Here is a 21,714-nt window from a genome sequence, read left to right as displayed (position 1 = left end):
AGGCCATCAGGCATGTTGCAGGGGACACAGACCTCCATACAGACAGACAACAGTCATAGTCTGTTGACCCATCGGCTTCCCCAGAAAAGGGAAAACATCACGTGGCAGGGGGGTTTGAGTGGGGTATAAGTTCTGTCGAGGACGTTTCCTCAGGACCTCTCATAGCATGAGAATTCGTGCTCCAGCTATTACTGTTTTAATGAGTATCTCCCAGCATCTCCTATATTATTTCCTCCCCGAGACTCACAGTCTGACCCCTAAGTGTCCTCAGTGCCCTTCCTCTTGGCACCCAGCCCCCAGCAACGGAGGCCTGCCCTGCAGGGTGAGTCAAATGCGGGGTCCGGCTGTGGCTTCTGTGCCGGCTCCCTAGCTGGCCTGCGGATTCCCATGGACAAAGCACTGAGAAAATGGTCTATCAAATAACATAGTTACTATTATTTATTAATATTAATCATGTAATGATTAAGCCCTTACTCTCTATGTACTAAGCATGCATTACCTCATTTAATCTCCTAATAAACCGTAGGAGGTAGGTATTATTATTTCTGTTTTACAGATGAGGAAATTAAGGCTCAGAAACGTTGTGACCTTCCCCAGGTCCCACGGGTGGTAAGAGTTAGAGTAGAGATCCAACCCCAGCTACCTCTGATTCCAAACTCTTTGCTCTCTCCATCCTGCTCTTTTCTTACTCTATATATCGTGTCTGTATTGTGTTCCCTCTGACTACAGCCTGACAGTAAAAAAGATTCATAATATGGGTCCACATTCCATTTTCCAAAAACCTGGGGACCAGAGAGCTTTCAGAATTCAAACTGTTTACCTGTTTAGAAAGAGAATACACAGTTCACACTTCTTACATTACACAACATCCATAGCAGGGCCTGGGGCAGGATCCTGTAATTAAACACATTAATATTCTGCAAAAAACAGAGGAGCAATCGCATGAGGTAGTCAGCTTTGGCAACCAAATGAATCTCAACAAATCTTGGGCTTCCAGAGCTGCTTGGATTTCAACATTATGATGAGGGATCTGTGGGCATTTCTTTAGCTCTGGCCCCACTTACAGAAAGGGGGGCCCTCTCTTTGCACTGGGCACCTCCAGGAGGGACGGAGACCTCTGTGGCTCCCTGGACAGCCCGCTGTGGCATCCAGGTTGTGGCAGCAGGGCCTTCTCCTCTCCTCTCCTCTCCTCTCCTCCATCTGGGTTTTCTGAATGACTGGCCCCAGACGCAGAGCTGTGCCACATTATACAACATGGTTTACAGCCTGCAGCCTTGGAAGCCGCCCCCTCAGCAATGCTCACCCCACACGGGCATCACAACAAGGACAGACGCTAGTGGTTGGTGATGGTTTCACAACACAACCTGGGGATGCAATCAGCTGTCGGAGAAGATGGGCAGAGAGATAGGCTGCAACCCACTGTCACAGCTTAGTCACCAGCAGAGCTTGGCGGTTTCCCTTGGCTTTTCTGCAAAGGTGGCGTTACCCACCGAATGCACCCCTGCAGCCAGCTCAAAGCAGGATTCTCAGGGCCTGCCTGTGATGAGGTGCCCTGTCATTGCTCTCCTTCCTGTGCCGGAGGAGTTGAGATTTATCTAGAAGTCACCTTGGAGAAAGGAGAAAAAGAAGGACTAACATTTATTGTTTGCTGTGTACCAGGCACTCGGTTCATGATGTTTTGTTCAATATCTACTTGGATCTTTACAACAAGCCCATGAGGTCGGTGTAGAATTATTGTCTGCAATTATGCCTAGTGCACAGATGAGGAAACCGAGGCCCAGAAAGTTTACATGGTTACATAACTTGCCAGGGGCAAACTGCTCACAAGTGGAAAAGCCAAGATTCCAGCTCAGGTAACTGACTCTAGAGCTACATTCTTAAATCTGACCCACAGGAGGGTGTCGGCTCTCAACACAGACAGTCTCAACAACCTGGCTGCCTTGTCCAGGTTGCCAGGCCCCCAGCAGCGTTGTGCCCAGGAGATGCCAGAGCAGGGCACATTGTCACTGGCCAAAGCCAAGCCCAGATGCTTCTGGCCTGAAAGCTGACCAGTCCACATCCGTCTGTCTGTCTCTCCCTCTCTGCCCATCCATCCCATTTGAGGCAGGAGTATACTGTGCAGTCTCAGCCCTGCAATTCCTTTCCTATCCTGCTCCCCTCCTCATTCACCCCAGACCAACACCTTTCTTCCTCTGCAAAGGGAGCGCTCAGCGGAAATGCAAAGACCATTCACCCACTGAAAGTGTACAGCTCAGTGGATTTGAGTATATTCACAGGGCTGTGCAACCATCACCACAATCTGACTTCAGAACATTTTCATCACCCACAAAAGAAACCCTGTACACATTAGCAGCCATTCCCCATCCTCCCTTCCCCCAGCCTAATCAACTAATAATCTACTTTCTGTCTCTACTGTATAAATTTACCTCTTCTGGATTCTTCCTATAATTGGAATATGACGTGTTCTTCTGGGACTGGCATCTTTGACTTACCATGATGCTTTCAAGGTTCATTATGTTTTAGCACGTTATCAGTACTTCATTTCTTTTTATTTTTTTAATTTTAATTTTATTATTATTATTTTGGCCACGCCGTGCTGCATGTGAGATCTTAGTTCCCCCACCAGGGATAGAACCCACGTCCCATGCAGTGGAAGTATAGAGTCTTAACCACTGACCACCAGGGAAGTTCCACTTCATTTCTTTTTATATCCAAATAATATTTCTTTGCATGGATATACGGCATTTTATTTATCCATTCATCAGTTGATAGACACTTGTGTTGATTCCACTCTTTGGCTATTATGAATAATGCTGCTATGAACATTCATTTAAAGGTTTTTTGTGTGAACATGTTTTCATTTCTCTTGGGTATATACCTGTGAGTAGAATTGCTAGGTCATAAGGTAATGCTATATTTAACTTCTGAGGAACTGCCAAGCTGTTTTCGAAAGTGGCTGCACCATTTTACATTTCTACCCAGCAATGTATGAGGGTTCCAATTTCTCCACTGCTTTGTCATCATTTGTTATTATCTGTCCTTTTGATTATAGCCATACTAGTGGGTATAAGGTGGTCTCTCGTGGTAGCTTTGATTTGCTTTTCCCTTATAACTAGTGATGCATCTTTTCATGTGCTCATTGGCCACTTGTATAGAAATATCTATTCAAATCCTTTGCCCATTCTTTTTAAATTTTTTAATTTAATTTTATTTTTTTATACAGCAGCTTATTAGTCATCCATTTTATACACATCAGTGTATACATGTCAATCCCAATCACCCAATTCAGCACACCACCATCCCCCCCCCCGCTGCTTTCCCCCCTTGGTGTCCATACATTTGTTCTCTACATCTGTGTCTCAACTTCTGCCTTGGCCTTGCAAACCGGTTCATCTGTATCATTTTTCTAGGTTCCACATGTATGCGTTAATATACGATATTTGTTTTTCTCCTTCTGACTTACTTCACTCTGTATGACAGTCTCTAGCTCCATCCACGTCTCAACAAATGACCCAATTTCGTTCCTTTTTATGGCTGAGTAATATTCCATTGTATATATGTACCACAACTTTTTTATCCATTCATCTGTGGATGGGCATTTAGGTTGCTTCCATGACCTGGCTATTGTAAATGGTGCTGCAATGAACATTGGGGTGCATGTGTCTTTTTGAATTATGCTTTTCTGTGGGTATATGCCCAGTAGTAGGATTGCTGAGTCATATGGTAATTCTATTTTTAGTTTTTTAAGGAACCTCCATACTGTTCTCCATAGTGGCTGTACCAATTTACATTCCCACCAAGAGTGTAAGAAGATTCCCATTTCTCCACACCCTCTCCAGCATTTGTTGTTTGTAGATTTTCTGATGATGCCCATTCTAACTGGTGTGAGGTGATACCTCATTGTAGTTTTAATTTGCATTTCTCTAATAACTAGTGATGTTGAGCAGCTTTTTATGTGTTTCTTGGCCATCTGTGTGTCTTCTTTGGAGAAATGTCTATTTAGGTCTTCTGCCCATTTTTGGATTGGATTGTTTGTTTTTGTAATATTGAGCTTCATGAACTGTTTATATATTTTGGAGATTAATCTTTGTCCATTGATTCATTTGCAAATATTTTCTCCCATTCTGAGGGTTGTCTTTTCGTCTTCTTTATTGTTTCCTTTCCTGTGCAAAGCTTTGAAGTTTCATTAGGTCCCATTTGTTTATTTTTGTTTTTATTTCCATTACTCTAGGGGGTGAATCAAAAAAGATCTTGCTGTGATTTATGTCAAAGAGTGTTCTTCCTATGTTTTCCACTAAGAGTTTTATAGTGTCTGGCCTTACATTTAGGTCTCTAATCCATTTTGAGTTTATTTTTGTGTATGGTGCTAGGGAGTGTTCTAATTTCATTCTTTTACATGTAGCTGTCCAGTTTTCCCAGCACCACTTATTGAAGAGACTGTCTTTTCTCCATTGTATATCCTTGCCTCCTTTGTCATAGATTAGTTGACCATAGGTGTGTGGGTTTATCTCTGGGTTTTCTATCTTGTTCCATTGATCTATGTTTCTGTTTTTGTGCCAGTACCATATTGTCTTGATTACTGTACCTTTATAGTATAGTCTGAAGTCAGGGAGTCTGATTCCTCCAGCTCCGTTTTTTCCCCTCAAGACTGTTTTTGCTATTAGGGGTCTTTTTTGTCTCCATACAAATTTTAAGATTTTTTGTTCTAGTTCTGTAAAAAATGCCATTGATGATTTGATAGGGATTGCATTGAATCTGTAGATTGCTGTGGGTAGTATCATCATTTTCACAATACTGATTCTTCCAATCCAGGAACATGGCATATCTCTCCATCTGTTGGTATCATCTTTAATTTCTCTCATCAGTGTCTTATAGCTTTCTGCATACAGGTCTTTTGTCTCCCTAGGTAGGTTTATTCCTAGGTATTTTATTCTTTTTGTTGCAATGGTAAATGGGAGTGTTTCCTTAATTTCTCTTTCAGATTTTTCATCATTAGTGTATAGGAATGCAAGAGATTTCTGTGCATTAATTTTGTATCCTGCAACTTTGCCAAATTCATTGATGAGCTCTAGTAGTTTTCTGGTGGCATCTTTAGGATTCTCCCTGTATAGTATCATGTCATCTGCAAACAGTGACAGTTTTATTTCTTCTTTGCCAATTTGTATTCCTTTTATTTCTTTTTCTTCTCTGATTGCCATGGCTAGGACTTCCAAAACTATGTTGAATAATAGTGGTGAGAGTAGACATCCTTATCTTTTTCCTGATCTTAGAGGAAATGCTTTCAGTTTTTTACCATTGAGAATGATGTTTGCTGTGGGATTGTCGTATATGGCCTTTATTATGTTGAGGTAGGTTCCTTCTATGCCCACTTTCTGCAGGGTTTTATCATAAATGGGTGTTGAATTTTGTTGACAGCTTTCTCTGCAACTATTGAGATGATCATATGGTTTTTCTCCTTCAATTTGTTAATATGGTTTATCACATTGATTGACTTGCGTATATTGAAGAGTCCTTGCATTCCTGGGATAAACCCCACTTGATCATGGTGTATGATCCTTTTAAGGTGTTGTTGGATTCTGTTTGCTAGTATTTTGCTGAGGATTTTTGCATCTGTGATATTGGTCTGTAATTTTATTTTTTTGTAGTATCTTTGTATGGTTTTGGTATCAGGGTGATGGTGGCCTCATAGAATGAGTTTGGGAGTGTTCCTTCCTCTGCAATTCTTTGGAAGAGTTTGAGAAGGATGGGTGTTAGCTCTTCTCTAAATGTTTGATAGAATTCAGCTGTGAAGCCATCTGGTCCTGGACTTCTGTTTGTTGGAAGATTTTTAATCACAGTTTCAATTTCATTACTTGTGATTGGTCTGTTCATATTTTCTGTTTTTCCTGGTTCAGTCTTGGAAGGTTATACCTTTCTAAGAATTTGTCCATTTCTTCCAGGTTGTCCATTTTATTGGCATAGAGTTGCTTGTAGTAGTCTCTTAGGATGCTTTGTATTTCTGCAGTGTCTGTTGTAACTTCTCCTTTTTCATTTCTAATTTTACAGATTTGAATCCTCTCCCTCTTTTTCTTGATGAGTCTGGCTAATTATTTATCAATTTTGTTTATCTTCTCAAAGACCCAGCTTTTAGCTTTATTGATCTTTGCTATTGTTTTCTTTGTTGCTATTTCATTTATTTCTGCTCTGATCTTTATGATTTCTTTCCTTCTGCTAACTTTGAGTTTTCTTTGTTCTTCTTTCTCTAGTTCCTTTAGGTGTAAGGTTAGATTGTTTATTTGAGACTTTTCTTGTTTCTTGAGGTAGGCTTGTATAGCTATAAACTTCCCTCTTAGAACTGCTTTTGCTGCATCCCATAGGTTTTGGATCGTCGTGTTTTCATAGTCATTTGTCTCTAGGTGTTTTTTGATTTCCTCTTTGATTTCTTCAGTGATCTCTTGTCTATTTAGTAACGTACTGATTAGCCTCCATGTGTTTGTGTTTTTTATGTTTTTTTCCCTGTAATTCATTTCTAATCTCATAGTGTTGTGGTCAGAAAAGATGCTTGATATGATTTCAATTTTCTTAAATTTACTGAGGCTTGATTTGTGACCCAAGATGTGATCTATCCTGGAGAATATTCCATGCACACTTGAGAAGAAAGTGTAATCCGCTGTTTTGGGATGGAATGTCCTATAAATATCAATTAAATCTATCTGGTCTATTGTGTCATTTAAAGCTTCTGTTTCCTTATTTATTTTCTTTTTGGATGATCTGTCCATTGGTGTAAGTGAGGTGTTAAAGTCCCCCACTATTATTGTGTTACTGTCGATTTCCTGTTTTATAGCTGTTAGCAGTTGCCTTATGTATTGAGGTACTCCTATATTGGGTGCATATATATTTATAATTGTTATATCTTCTTCTTGGATTGATCCCTTGATCATTACGTAGTGTCCTTCCTTGTCTCTTGTAACATTCTTTAAAGTCTATTTTATCTGATATGAGTATTGCTACTCCAGCTTTCTTTCAATTTCCATTTTCATGGAATATCTTTTTCCATCCCCTCACTTTCAGTCTGTATGTGTCCCTAGGTCTGAAGTGGGTCTCTTGTAGACACCATATATATGGGTCTTGTTTTTGTATCCATTCAGCAAGCCTGTGTCTTTTGGTTGGAGCACTTAATCCATTCACATTTAAGGTAATTATCTATATGTATGTTCCTATGACCATTTTCTTAATTGTTTTGGGTTTGTTTTTGTAGGTCCTTTTCTTCTCTTGTGTTTCCCACTTAGAGAAGCTCCTTGTAGCATTTGTTGTAGAGCTGGTTTGGTGGTGATGAATTCTCTTAGCTTTTGCTTGTCTGTAAAGCTTTTGATTTCTCCATCGAATCTGAATGAGATCCTTGTCAGGTAGAGTAATCTTGGTTGTAGGCGCTTCCCTTTCATCATTTTAAGTATATCATGCCACTCCCTTCTGGCTTGTAGAGTTTCTGCTGAGAAATCAGCTGTTAACCTTATGGGGATTCCCTTGTATGTTATTTGTCGTTTTTCCCTTGCTGCTTTTAATAATTTTTCTTTGTCTTTAATCTTTTGCCTATTTGATTACTATGTGTCTCAGCATGTTTCTCCTTGGGTTTATCCTGTGTGGGACTCTCTGCGCTTCCTGGACTTGGGTGGCTATCTCCTTTCCCATGTTAGGGAAGTTTTCGACTATAATCTCTTCAAATATTTTCTTGGGTCCTTTCTCTCTCTCTTCTCCTTCTGGGACCCCTATAATGCGAATGTTGCTGCGTTTAATGTTGTCCCAGAGGTCTGTTAGCCTGTCTTCATTTCTTTTCATTCTTTTTTCTTTATTCTGTACCGCAGCAGTGAATTCCACCATTCTGTCTTCCAGGTCACTTATCCGTTCTTCTGCCTCAGTTATTCTGCTATTGATTCCTTCTAGTGTAGTTTTCATTTCAGTTATTGTATTGTTCATCTCTGTTTGTTCTTTTTATTTTATTTTTTTTGTGGTACGCGGGCCTCTCACCACTGTGGCCTCTCCCACCGTGGAGCACAGGCTCCAGACGCGCAGGCCCAGAGGCCTTGGCTCACGGGCCCAGCCACTCCGTGGCATGCGGGATCCTCCCGGACCGGGGCATGGACCCGCGTCCCCCGCGTCGGCAGGTGGACTCCCAACCACTGTGCCACCAGGGAAGCCCTGTTTGTTTGTTCTTTAATTCTTCTAGGTCTTTGTTAAACATTTCTTGCATCTTCTCGATCTTTGCCTCCATTCTTTTTCCCAGGTCCTGGATCATCTTCACTATCATTATTCTGAATTCTTTTTCTGGAAGGTTGCCTATCTCCACTTCATTTAGTTGTTTTTCTGGGGTTTTATCTTGTTCCTTCATCTGGTACATAGCCCTCTGCCTTTTCATCTTGTCTCTCTTTCTGTGAATGTGGTTTTTGTTCAACAGGCTGCAGGATTGTAGTTCTTCTTGCTTCTGCTGTCTGTCCTGCCTTTGCCCATTTTTAAATTCAGTTATTTGTCTTTTTATAGTTGAGTTGTAAGAGTTCTTTGTACTTCTGGATAAAAGTCCCTTATTTGATATAAGATTTGTAAATATTTTCTCCCATTTTGTGGGTTGTCTTTTTCCTTTTCTTCATGGTATTGGTAGCACAAAAGTTTTAAGTTATCATCCAATTTGTCTATTTTCTATTTTGTCACTTATACTTTTGGTATTCTAAGAAATCTTTGCCTAACTCAAGGTCACAAGATTTGTTTGTTTTCTTCTATGAGTTTCATAGTTTTACCTCTTACATCTAGGTCTATGATCCATCTTGGGTTAATTTTCATATATGGTGTGAGATAAGGTTCCAACTTCACTCTTCTGGCATGTGGATGCTCAGTTGTCCCAACACCATTTGTTGAAAAGACTATTCTTTCTCCATTGAATTATCTTGGCACCCACATCAAAAACCAATTGACCATGAATATAAGGGTTTATTTCTGGACTCTCAATTTTATCCCGTTGCTCTACGAGTCTATCCTTATGCCAGCACCACGCTATCTTGATCACTGTAACCTTGTCATAGGCAAGAGTGAGTCCTCCAAGTTGACTCTTCCATATCAAGATTGCTTTGGCTACTCTGGGTCCTTTGCATTTCCATATGAGTTTTAAGATTAGCGTTTCAGTTTTGTTTGTTTGTTTTTTAAAGCTATCTGGGCTTTTGAGAGAGATTTCATTAAATCTGTATGTCAGTTTGGGAAGTACTGCTATCTTAACAATATTTAGTCTTCTAATCCATGACATAGAGTATCTTTCTATTTATTTAGGTCTTTTAAAATTTCTTTCGGTAAGGTTTTGTAGTTTTTAGTGTAAAAATCCTGTACTTTTATTAAAATGTGCCTAAATATTTCATTATTCAAATACTATTGTAAACAGAATTATTTTCTTAATTTCATTTCTGGTATGTTCATTGCTAAGATATAGAAATACAATTGATTTTTGTAGGTTGATCTTATATCCTGAAACCTTGCTGAACCTGTTTATTTGTTCTAATAGGTTTTAGTGGATTCCTTAGGATTTTCTATATACCAGATCATATCATCTGTAAATAGAAGTAGCTTAGCTCTCCTTTCCAATGTGGATGCCTTATATTTCATTTTCTTGCCTAATTACCTTGGCTACAACATCCAGTGCAATGTTGGATAGAAGTGGTCAGAGTCTTGCTCCTGATCTTAGTAGGAAAGCACCTATCCTTTCACTGTAAGTTTGATGTTGGCTGTGGACTTTTTGTAGATGCCCTGTATCAGGTTGAGGAAGCTCTCTTCTGTTCTCAGTTCATTGAGTGTTTTTATCATGAACAAGTACTGGAGTTTGTCAAATGCTTTTTCTGCATCGACTGAGGTGACTGTCCTTTACTTATTAATATAGATGTTAATTCTTGGCTTTTGAATTTCCAAAGGTAGAGCTCCTAGCTCTAGGGGGAGGAAGTAATATCGTATGGACCGTGGAAGAGAAGTTAGAGAAGATGATAGCAGACACTGGTGAGTGCTTCTCCCCCAGCTGAGCTTGGAGTGGTGGTGGCAGAACTCCAGGGAGGCTTGAGGACCTGAGAAGGGAGGGCTCCTGAGCCACATGTCCTGTGTACCCTGGGAGATGACAATCGGAAAAGAAATTGTCTCCTGTCTCCCATTACATGGTGTTGCATAGGGAGCCCCAGGAAGGTGGGCCTGATGCAGGCCCTTGAGTAGTTCCAGTGTGGAAGGCAAGGCTTTTCCCATAGGACAGAGAGGGGCATGGATGTGTCATGGAGCACGGTAAGGCCAGAGGGGCCTCGGGGTTGGCAGATATGGCAGACAGGAACCATATGGCCAGGACCAGATGGGAATGAAGATGCTTCCACAGAAGCCACCATGGAGGGAAGGCCATGCCCCAGGACTAGACAGGAAGAATGCTAGCACAGGATGGAGCATCTCCCAAGAGCAAGAAGCCTCTCCCTATACCCCAAACCCTGAGAATCTAAAGTCACCCCAGGAGAGGGCGAAGAAGGAGAAAATCCTGAACTGGCTGTATTTAACTTGGAATTTCTGAGTTTTACATCTGAAATGGCAAAATTACTTTTTCTGCCACCAGGTAGAATGGAAGCTTGAAAAAAACTAAATTAAAAAAAAAAAAAGCAAGCTTCTTTTATTTTTTGTACACCTGAGGATGTGGCCGAGTCAATCAACAAACACCAGTAAAGCACGCAAGGAGTGCCAGGTGCTGGGCTTGGCACAGCGGTGAGTAAGACACAGTGGTGTCTTCATAATCTACAGGTGTGGAGGAGAGTGACACCCGGCACAAGGCAGTTAGGGGTGGGTCCTGTGACTGGTGAGGGTGACTGGGCCCAGAGCACGCTGGCCTCTCCCCACTCTCCACCAGCAGCTGGAAAAAGCAGACATTCTCTGGATGGTTTTTCTCGCTCCCAGGTGCTCACAGGTTGGACTCCTCTGCTTGACCAAATGTTTCCTGGAAACTTCATTGATATCAGCCTGTCAGAGAGAGGCACTGGGAGTCAGAACCCTGGAGGACTTGAATCAATGACTCGACAGATATCCTGGGCATCAGAAAGGTCACATCAGCATCTGCATCCACCACCCCCCCAAGCATGCATATCGGAGGTCTACTTGGGGGTCCAGAGGCCTAGGAGCCAAGCATCTGTAGAAGTCAGAGTTTTAGAGGCAGAGACAAGGCTCAGGGACCGGTGATGCAGCCACTCTGTGTCACCCCATGAAAAACGTCAACAACCCAGACTCAGAGAGAGGAAGACAGCCTGAAACTGAAACAGGAAAAATCACAGAGTACCCAACCTCCACCACGTTCCTCTGACACCTATGTTTAGCACTTCACAGTTTAGAAAACCACTTTAGCAATAGAGTCTTACTGAATCCCTGGAAGATAGGTAAGGGAGGTCCACCCAGTGTGGCCACTTTACAGATGAGGAAACTGAGGTCCAGGAGGGCCAAATCTTGCCAAGTTCATGCAGGTAGCTGATTACAGACCCGGAGCTGGAACCCAAGGCAAGGTTTCCCTGGTCTGAAGTTAGTTCCACCACAGAGAAGTAAAAGAACAATGACAACAACGAAGATGATGAGACCCAAAAAAACAGGAAGAGAAGTGTCATGGGGCCCAGATGCTCTAACCACTGAAACCAATGTCACTAGGTAACAGAAGCCCCGACCTGCGGCGCATTTAGTTGACCTCTGCTGCCACCTAGTGGCTATTCTACAGTTCATCAGCCGAGAGCGCTTTGGGTGACTGATTTTGTTTTGTAGAGCAGGAGTTCTCAAAGGGAGACCCGTGCTCAAAACTATTTTCATATGACACCGAGATTATCTGCCTTTTTTATCCTCACATTATCACAAGCTAACAATGGAGTTTTCAGAAAACTACATGGCAAGGGATATCGCAGCCGACCGAAAGCAGAAGCAAATATGGGAATCCAACTGTCCTCTGTTTAAGCCAGACATTAGGAGATTTGCAAAACTGTAAAGCAGTGCAACTTTTCTCATTATTTATTTTTGTTTGGAAAGAATAACTGTTTTCATTAAAATATGTGTGCTAAAATGTAGTGGGCTTATTATACTTTAAACAAATACTTTAAAAATTCTCAGTTTTTAGATGGCTAAAAGATGCTTAACATTACTAATTATCAGAGAAATGCAAATCAAAACTACAATGAGGTATCACCTCACACCAGTCAGAATGGTCATCTTCAAAAAGTCTACAAACAATAACTGCTGGAGAGGGTGTGGAGAAAAGGGGACCCTCCTGCATCGTTGGTGGGAATGTAAATTGGTACAACCACTATGGAGAACAGCAAGGAGGTTCCTTAAAAAACTAAAAATAGAGCTACCATATGATCCAGTAATCCCATTTCTGGGAATATATCTGGAAAAAAAACATAGTTCAAAAGGATACATGCATCCCAACTGCAGTGCTGTTTACAATAGCCAAGACATGGAAGCAACCTAAATGTCCATTGACAGAGGAGTGCATAAAGAAGATGTGGTACATACATACACTGGAGTATTACTCAGCCACAAAAAAGAACGAAATAATGCCATCTGCAGCAACATGGATGGACCTAGAGATTGTCATACTGAGTGAAGTACTGATAAGTCAGACAGAGAAAGACAAATATCATATGATATCACTTATATGTGGAATCTAAAAAAATAGTACAAATGAACTTATTTACAAAAGAGAAATAGAGTTACAGATGTAGAAAACAAACTTATGGTTACCGGGGGGAAGGGGGCGAGGAATAAATTGGGAGATAGGGATTGACATCTACACACTACTATATATAAAATTGATAACTAATAAGGACCTATTGTATAGCACAGGGAACTCAATACTCTGTAATGACCCATATGGAAAAAGAATCTAAAAGAGTGGATATATGTATTCATATAACTGATTCACTTTGCTGTACACCTGAAACTAACACAACATTGTAAAACTTCTGTTTTAATTTCTGTAAATGTTATAATCTACATAAACAAAAATTCCTCGCGGCCCTCCGTAATTTTACAGAGTGAAAGGACTGCTGTGGAGAGCCTCTGCTGTAGAATAATGGTTATTGGTATTCTTTTTGCCGTCCCCAGAAAGGCAAAAGGGCAAGTCTGAAGTTCTCCAAGACCAGGATACAGGCACCAAACCTGGTGCTTAGCGTGAAATTCTGTTCTGTCTTCAGCCGCTCTGAAAAATGGAATTCTGGGACTTCCCTGGCAGTCCAGTGGTTAAGACTCTGCAGTCCCAATGCAGGGGGCACAGGTTTGATCCCTAGTCGGGGAACTAAGATCCCACCTGCCGCAAGGCTCAGCCAAAAAAAAAAAGAAAAACAAATGGAATTCCATCTGTAAACGTATTCCTGATGATGACACAGATCAGCCTGTACTAAGGTTCCCGTGGTCACTCAGCATGCCTAGCACAAGCACCTGATACAGAGTCAGATTCAACACACATCTTTTGGGTTGAGTGTATGACGTGTGGACTAAGGAAAACCCCCAAACTGTTGGTCCCAATTATTCCACAAGATTATCTCCTCCAGGAGAATCTAACAGGAAGAGGGGCCATTGCTGGTTGACCCCTCCCAGTACTGGCTACACATGAGGTTTGTCTGGGTTGGGGTCGAGTGCCTTCATTAAGGTTGAGGCCCATCCTTTTGCTGTCCAGGTGTTCCTGTGTGTGTGTGTGTGTGTGTGTGTGCAGAAAGTGTGCTGCAGGCTGTGTGTAACTGGCACGGGGGTGGGCAGGGCAGGCAGAGGCAGGGCTGTTACTTAGAGCCTGAAGTTGGCCTGTGCAGCTGAGCCAGCGGGAGCCCGAGAAATAAGTGCCCAGCATGGAACCCAGCTCTGCAAATAGATGTGGCTTTATTTTTAAAAATTATAAAATCAATATATGCTCACTATAAAAGATTGAAACACTATAGTGGTGCACAGAGAAATCACCATCATCATCAAAGTAGAAATTGAAAGCCTTCCCCCAATTCCATATTCCCAAAATAGCCACTATTAAGTTTGGTGTGTATCCTTCCAGATTCTTTTCAATATCTATATAATTATGCATAATTAGAATATATTTATATAACATATATATATTTTAAAAATTAATTTATTTTTATTTTTGGCTGTGTTGTATTGCTGTGCACGGGCTTTCTTTAGTTGCGGCGAGAGGGGGCTACACTTCGTTGCAGTGTGTGGGCTTCACGGTGCCTTCTCTTGTTGCAGAGCATGGGCTCTAGGCATGCGGGCTTCAGTAGTTGTGGCTCACGGGCTCAGTAGTTGTGGCATGCAGGCTCAGTAGTTGTGGCGCACAGGTTTAGTTGCTCCGCGGCATGTGGGGTCTTCCCGGGCCAGGGCTCGAACCCGTGTCCCCTGCATTGGCAGGCGGATTCTTAACCACTGCGCCACCAGGGAAGCCCCAACATGTATATTTTTAAAGGAGTAACAGCACACATTTTACCCTTCCACTTCATTTTTGCACTTAATATACGGCCAGCATCGTATTTCCATGTTAACTTACCTCCTTAAATCACGCAGAGGAGCCAAGATGATCAAAAGAAACTGGGACAGGTTCTGACACCTGCAGAAGGTTGTTGTGGATCTCAGCTCATCAGGAGCACCCAGCAGAAGACCCCACCTGGCCTCGTGAATACAACACTCTTCTGAACAAACTGGCAACCAGCAGCAGCGCCAGGAAATGGTCTAGCTGAGGAGGACTTAAGAAACATGTTCTGGGTTGTGCTATACAAAACATCTCAGGTTCCCCCGGGAATGAACCAGATGCTAGTCAGCCTCTCTTCACCAGCATCCATAGTGCCCGCCGGGCCCAGCGATGCATGCAGACCCATCTCTCATGTAAACAGAACCGTCTCTAACACGCCAGAATGGAAGTACCACAGGGGCCCTTCATGGCTGTCCCCAACATCAAGGACAGCGTCTGCATGTCGTAAATGCTCAAAAATGTTTGATGACCGAAGGAATGAGCAAACATCCTGCTGCTAGCGGGGTGAAGAGTTCAGACCACAGCCTACAGAGCTGCCCGGGGACCCCGCAGTGCCAGGGATAGTAAAGGAGAAAAATCAAGGAGACCACACTGAGGGTTTTATTTCAAGCAGGGAACCCTTTGCTACAGTAACAGCATAAGCTGAGGAGACTGAACACTTTCAACTCGGTGCCAGAGCCATGCTTTGTGTTGGTGCTGGGTCTGCTGGGGGAGGGGACTTTCAGAGACATTCTCCAAATCACTCAAGGTGGATGGGAGACAGTGGAAAAAGCAAGGAAGACCCTTTCAAGGGGGAAAAAAGGGGTGGTGGTGGGGGAATCTAAGGATATTTTCCCCACCAGGATTTAAGCCAGGAATAGATGCATCACGCTGGCTGGAGGCGGCTTCCCAGGGCCCTGTGTTGAGAAGGATTCGGGAGCTGCATTCAGCTCACGAGGAAGGGGCTGTATGACTGATTAGGGACGCTCTTGGGGGCGTGGAAGTGGCAGTGACATCATGGACACATAACAGCAAAAGAGCAGTGGCCTCCCCACGTGGTCCCAGGGAGAAGTAAAATTTAGATTAGTGACATCATAATGGAAATCAGACTGTAGACAAAGAGTTCATTTTGTTCTGTTTTGTCCTCCATGTGAAAATAAGGCCCAGAGAACGCCCACCCGACCTGCGCTCAACGCCGCCATCCCGGAGATGTTGCAGCCGCGCATGTCACTGTCCGGGGAAGAGAAACCTGCTACAAGGCTTCCCCGCCGCCCTGCCCACCTGAGGCAGCTGGGGAAAAAGAAGCGAGCTCGCCATCTGAGTTCCTCTCCTCACCTGTGTCGAGCGGGCTCCTCTCTGGGCCGGTGACATCCACAGGGGTCTAAGCAGAGGGAAGAATGAGGGTGGTCAGTCTCTTGGAAGCCAGGCGGAAGCATCTGATACAGAAATGTTTTTATTTGGGAGCTTCGAGACAACTCCAGCTCCTCTGTGAATTCCCAGTGAGTTTACAGCAGTCTTGGGGGCAGGGTCCATTTGATCCTGCTTGATATCAGGTGCCAGTGAGGATCTGCAATAGATGGTCATGAATCAAAGGTCCTTCCAAGGCAGCAGCTCAGCGGCCCCAGCCCAGAGGTGAGGAAGAGTGCTTGCAACTGGGAAAGCAGGGATTCCGGAGGTGAGACCGGTTGGCTGAGGGTCGGCGGGGAGGCGTTCTTTCTCTTCAGTAAATTCGCTACCGCAGGTTCTAGAGATGCCGCCATCAGTATCAGCTGTAGCAGAATGAGGCCCTGGTCAGGTGATGCTGGCTCTGGGAAGAAAGAGGAAAGGTAAGACTTTCATCTAACTGGGATTATCAGTCAGCGAGATCCAGGAGTCAATCCATCTGAAAACTGTTTTAGTGAAGCAACACTGGGCAAAGTATCGCCATGAGAACAGACTGGGGAAAGGCTATGAGGTTGTCCGGGGTTATCTGTACAAGTTCGATAAAAGATATTCTAGGAAAACATGTATCTTCCTGCCTTGAAACATGAATTTTCCTGAAGTTGAAAGTGGGCCAATGAAGTTTGAATATCACAGCAGAGGGCGGGCCAGCATCATTCCAGGAAATTTCTGGGGGCAGGGGATGCTGGCGGGCCGGTAGGGATGGTGCAGGTGGATTCACAGGCCTCGGACCTGAGAATTCAGGTCAGTGCTTGGATTCACAAGCGCTGACCACTGAGTAGTGGCTGGGACCCCACTTCTACCACCAAAGGTCATCTTCCTCGTACAGTCTGATCCTGGTTTCTCCATGTGAACAGACAAAACTAACCACATCACAAAACCACCACCTTGTGCGGTATTTACTGGGCTTCAAATGATCCTTGGGTCACTCATATGTGTGATCTGGGAGCGAGATAACTGAGTGGATGAGTGAGAGGGAAGTGCTCTTCCTTCCCAGGACTTCGTGGGAGCGGGGGGGGGGGGGCGGGGGAGGGCTCTGTATCCGGTGGTTGGAAGGGGGCTGGAGCTGTTTGGGGCTGGACTCTATTCCCTGCAGGCACCTGGAAACAATTCCACGCCGTTCCCACCACCTGTGCCCAGGAATCGCGATAGACAGCGTCCTACCACTTTTTAGGCTCCCTAATTCTCTAACTACCTCATCCCACTCTGTCCTCAGTCTAGGTTACAAGGCGGGCACTGGCTGCCTTGTCTTCAAAGAGTGGGTTTTACTGCTGCCTGGGGCATGACCTGCCCGAGACCTCAGCACGACTTGATAAATTCAGATCCAGGACTCATTAAAGGGCTTTGGTGTTCTTGGATTAGAGGAGGAAGTTGAACTCCTTGGGTGAGGCTTGCTCAAGACGAGGCTCCGGAAGAGTCACTGGGAACGCCCTCCTCCACCTGAGAGGCACCAGCCCCCTTGCCACCCCAGCAAAGAAAAGGCACACAGACAGCTGTGCCCCTTGTCCTATCAGAGCACTTTCAGAAGGAAAAGCTTCCAGTTGGGGCACTGCTCTGAAAGGTCAAATCCAGGACAATCAGGATGGGGCTTGCTAGCAACGCCTTCTTCCCTCCTGAAGCAGCCAATCACCAGGGTGGCCACAAGTGGCAGGGTGCCACGGCTCAGGCAAGCGTCCAGTGACTCTGGGATCTGTGAAGGCTTGGCATTAAACCCGCTTTGCGGCTGAAGATTTAATGACATGGAAAAATGGTCCTGAACTAGTAAATGGGAGGAGTGAGTTATAAAATACTGAGTAAAGTTGGATCCCATTTGGGGGATAAAAAAGTTGGAAGAATATTAACAAGGTCATGAGATTACAGGTATTTTTATTTTGTTCTTTCTGTTTATTTGTATTTTCTATTTTTTCCTACAATAAAAATGCATTGATTTTATGATAGGATTGTTTTAAAGTCACTTTCATCTCTTAAAAGGGGGATGTGGCCAGTATCTGAGCACAGCTTTAAGAACCAGACTTCTCTTCCCTGTCTTGGACATAACCCAAGTTCAGTGACTCTTTACCCAGGATATTTAATTATGCAAAATGTGTTGCTGCCCTTTTCCTTTAGTAGGAGAGGGCAAAACGCCAGCAAAAGCTGCGGATATAGGTGCTTTAGTGAAAAGCTCAAGCTTGGGATTTAAAGCCAGCGTCCAGGGCTGGGCCTGGGCTCATTCTCATCCATCCTTCCCTTGGCTCTAGGGTCTGGCCCCATCCATGCATCCTAGCCAGACTCTGATGCCCCAGGGCAGTCAACAGGGAGGCTGGCTAGACCTTCCTAATGAAGACAATCCTTTCTGAGAGAATTTGCAGTCACCACGACTGAAGCAAAATGGTCTCTTGTTTTCTAGAAAATTCAGTGACTCATCCCACTTTGTCTTCTGAGCTCTGCACACAACTAGTTTGGGGCTAGAGAAGGAGAAACAGGGGAGGAAAAGAAGGGGAGGAATTGAGGGGATATTGGAAGTTGATCATCCGTCTACTCAACGGTGTTTCTGAGTGGCCATTTGTGTGCCAGGCTTCGTGAGAACCACTAGTGATACAGAGGTGAAAACATAGTTACAGCTCTCCTGGGACCTTCGTGCTGGCTGGGGAGTGAGGAAAGTTGGCAGGCAGTTATAATGCGAGGGCATGTGGTAGGGACACAGCAGAGCCTATAGCAGGCGCACATCCTCCTGGCTGAGACATCAGGGCAGGCTTCCTGGAGGAGGAGACCTCTACACCAAGGCTTGGACAACAAAGAGGAGTTGGTGAGGCCCAAAACAAGAGGAAGGCCTGAGAAGACGGTGTCAGGCAAGGGTGGCATGCACAAAGACCCAGAGGCGAGAGTGAGGATGGTATGTTTAAGATGCTGGTGAGAACGAGGCTGTTAAGGACTGAAACATAACCTAGAGGGCAATGGGAAGCCATTGAGGACACTGGAGCAAGGGAGTCACTTGTTCAGATTTCTGTTTTTAGATCCCTTTGGCTGCAGTGATCTTTCTACAATGAGAACAGGAAAAGGAGAGGGTGAGGGAGGCAGGGATGGTATAGCAGAGGCTGTCCTCTAGAGCTCTGGGAGCCTGTCCTCAGACCTAGACTGAGTTCAGCAGGGAGGTGGGGAGATGCTGCCTGTGTAACAGGCTGTGGGTACCCTGGTTCAAGTCCTCAGTCTTGAGCCTGGGTTATTTAAATTGTACAGTGAAGCTAAACACGTGTCTCTTCAAGGGCTGTTGAAGCTACTGAATGGGAAACAAGATAGGTGAGCTCACTATAAACAGGTAAGTTCTGTGTCGACCTCAGTTACTGAGCGTCCAGCTCACCATCAGCCACAGGTGGGCATTTCAGAAGGGCTTTTTGATGACAAGAAGGGTGGCAATTCTAGCCCAGAATTAACACAGATTAAACAGGAAACAAATGACAGAGGGATATTTCAGAAGGCCACACCATTTTCACCTCAAAGAACAAAGTTTTAAGCTCCAGGAGGGCACAAGCGGCTGGGAAAGAGGTGCACTGACCTTGCGCTCAGGGGCTGGTCGCCACGTGGTCCCCGCGGATCGCCTGCAGCGAGAGCTCGTACCCAAGGAACATGGCCGCGCTCATGGGGAAGCCCCGCACGGCATTGACCGTGATGCCTCTGAAAAACACCTTTGGCAGGAGGCGGCGTTATCACAGGGCACTGACCTGCACCTTCCGCAGGGCTGCCACCGAGGGCAGAGCCAGAGCCGGCGCTGCTGCCCACCCACGCAGCCCCCTGTCCCAGGCTGGACCCTACAGAGCCCAAAGGACGGGGAAGGTGAAGACCCTCCCCGCTCAGCACACACACACCCCAGCCACGCCCCCGCCCTCAGCCACGTCACTCCTGAAGGCGCGTTCCTTCGCAGGCCCGGTACGCATGCGCTACATACTATGCGCCCACAGGTGAGTCCCGCGAACACCACATACGCTCCGCTTAATTGTTGCGCTCTCTCGTGAGCATGCGCATACATGCTCGGTTCTTGGGACTCTGCAAGTCAGAGCTCCACACGCTTTGCAGTGGTAGAGCACCCGGCCATGACCAACATCTGTGACAGGTGCTTCACAGGATGTCCCCAAAGGGGCAGGGTAGGGGGAACTCAGGCCCTGCTCAAGGTGACACACCTGGAGTCCAGATACAGTTTGCCAGTTAGTAGCTGTGTTACTTGGGAAAATAGCAAAGTCTCTAGAAGTCAATTTTCCCAACTGTCAGATGGGGGTGATAATACCATTGACCTCCTACAATTTTTGAGGGAATAGATGAGACGTTGCTTTTAAAGGCATTTTCACAGTGCCTGTCCAGCAGTAAAGCACTCCTTAACTGTTGACAATCACACCACCATCCTTATTATCAGCAGTCACCACTTCATACAGAGTAAGCACTCCACTTCGCTCATTAGTGCTGAGGTGTGTTAGTACCAGTGGCCTAAACCCGGCCTTTAGTACAAGAAGACTGTATTTGTCTTCACCCCTAGGGAATATGGTAAGATGCTTTCCTTCCACCCTGAATCTTCCTGCCTGGTGCTGGGTAGACACTGATCTCTGTGGTGTGGTTCCAGCCCTTGGGAAGTTGATAACCTACTAGGGAAGATAAGCCCCATTCAGGAGTAACTACAGCATAACCTAGAACATGATGAGAATAAATAAAGGCCTTGGTGAGGGGTGGAATGGGGAGGAGCTGTCATTAAATGTCTTCTCTGGGAAGAGATCACGTGTCTGAAGGCAAATCACTACCCAAGTGTGAATGACCTGAGAACTGTCAGGTGTAAGATGTAAACTTGTTTATTGATGCCTGTATAATTTACTGTTTACGGACTAGACCTGGTACTATAATTTTCAGAAGGTAGAAATCCCTTACATGTCCCCAGTTTTCTTAGTTGTTGGACACTGTGATGTCAGGGTAGGTGCAGGCCACTGTCATGGGCCAGGACATCAGGTGACAGACATCCTTCAGGAGAGGAGCCTGCACCATGGCACTCGTGGCAGCCTGGGACATGCAGCTTTGTCAGGAAGGAGAGAGAAGGCCCTCAGTGTACCTTGGGGGGTGAGGGAGCCTTGGCCCCAGGGAAGGGAGCTTAAGATCCCCAGAGGTGAGCAAGTGGCCCAGCCTAACCCTGGAGCAATTCAGGTAGGGGGCAGGAAGGCTCCTTGTAACATTAGGACTCCTCTCTAATGTCTAACCTTTATGGAATTCCACAGACTCAGCCAGAGTGACTGAATAGCAGCAAGGAACTGGGTCAGCCTCTGAGAGGAAAATTCCATGCCGGGTGCACAGAGAGGCTCCCGTGTGCACCGGGGTTTGGCTCTGCAAGGCGAGGCAAGCCAGGCAGGACGCAGCTTGGAATGTGACCCTCCTCTCCCATAGCACTGGGCCGTGCAGGAGCCGTGGGCCACTTCAGGCAGCCAGAGTTCATGAATGCATGAACGAACGAACTCCTTGATGTGAAAAAAGAATGGTCTCTGGGGCTGAAAGCATCCTGGTGGTGGTTGTGGTAGTGGGGGATTTCTGGAGTGGAGGGAGGCCTTCAGATCCCCCGAGTGGCAGAACAAAAGAGTAACCAACACTGGTGCCTACTTACCCCTAGCTATGGCCTGCTCTGCTGTGAGGCCCAAAGATGGCAAAAATAGTGCAGAGCTACTGGCTATCACCTTGGCTTTTGGAACACAAAAACAGTAGACAGAGTCTTTCCTCATGAATCCTCAATGGCTCCCCACTTCCCAAGGTCAAGTCCATACCCTTCCCTGGCCTGCCAG

The 21,714-nt window shown here is 45.0% G+C and overlaps 2 protein-coding genes across 3 annotated transcripts in view; both read right to left on the bottom strand.

The window, feature by feature from the left end:
- The window catches only part of LOC115860274 (F-box/LRR-repeat protein 21), a 64,399-nt gene extending 49,759 nt beyond the window's left edge, over window positions 1–14,640 (bottom strand). The window contains exons 1-2 of the mRNA XM_030869921.2: window positions 14,531–14,640; window positions 821–894 (exon numbers count right to left, since the gene is read on the bottom strand). The gene's annotated coding sequence lies outside the window, so the exon portion shown is untranslated. The remainder of the gene's footprint in view (window positions 1–820; window positions 895–14,530) is intronic.
- Window positions 14,641–15,931: 1,291 nt separating this feature from the next.
- SLC25A48 (solute carrier family 25 member 48) overlaps window positions 15,932–21,714 on the bottom strand; it is a 43,783-nt gene continuing 38,000 nt past the window's right edge. For both annotated transcript variants that reach the window (XM_030869551.2, XM_060296239.1), the window contains 2 exons: window positions 19,464–19,593; window positions 15,932–16,298 (listed from right to left, as the gene is read on the bottom strand). In XM_030869551.2, the coding sequence (XP_030725411.1) occupies window positions 19,471–19,593 (123 nt within the window). In that variant the 3' untranslated portion in view covers window positions 15,932–16,298; window positions 19,464–19,470. The remainder of the gene's footprint in view (window positions 16,299–19,463; window positions 19,594–21,714) is intronic.

This window comes from Globicephala melas, chromosome 3, assembly GCF_963455315.2.
Source record: "Globicephala melas chromosome 3, mGloMel1.2, whole genome shotgun sequence".
Taxonomy (NCBI): Eukaryota; Metazoa; Chordata; class Mammalia; order Artiodactyla; family Delphinidae; genus Globicephala; species Globicephala melas.
This window is presented reverse-complemented; position numbering and strand designations above follow the sequence as displayed.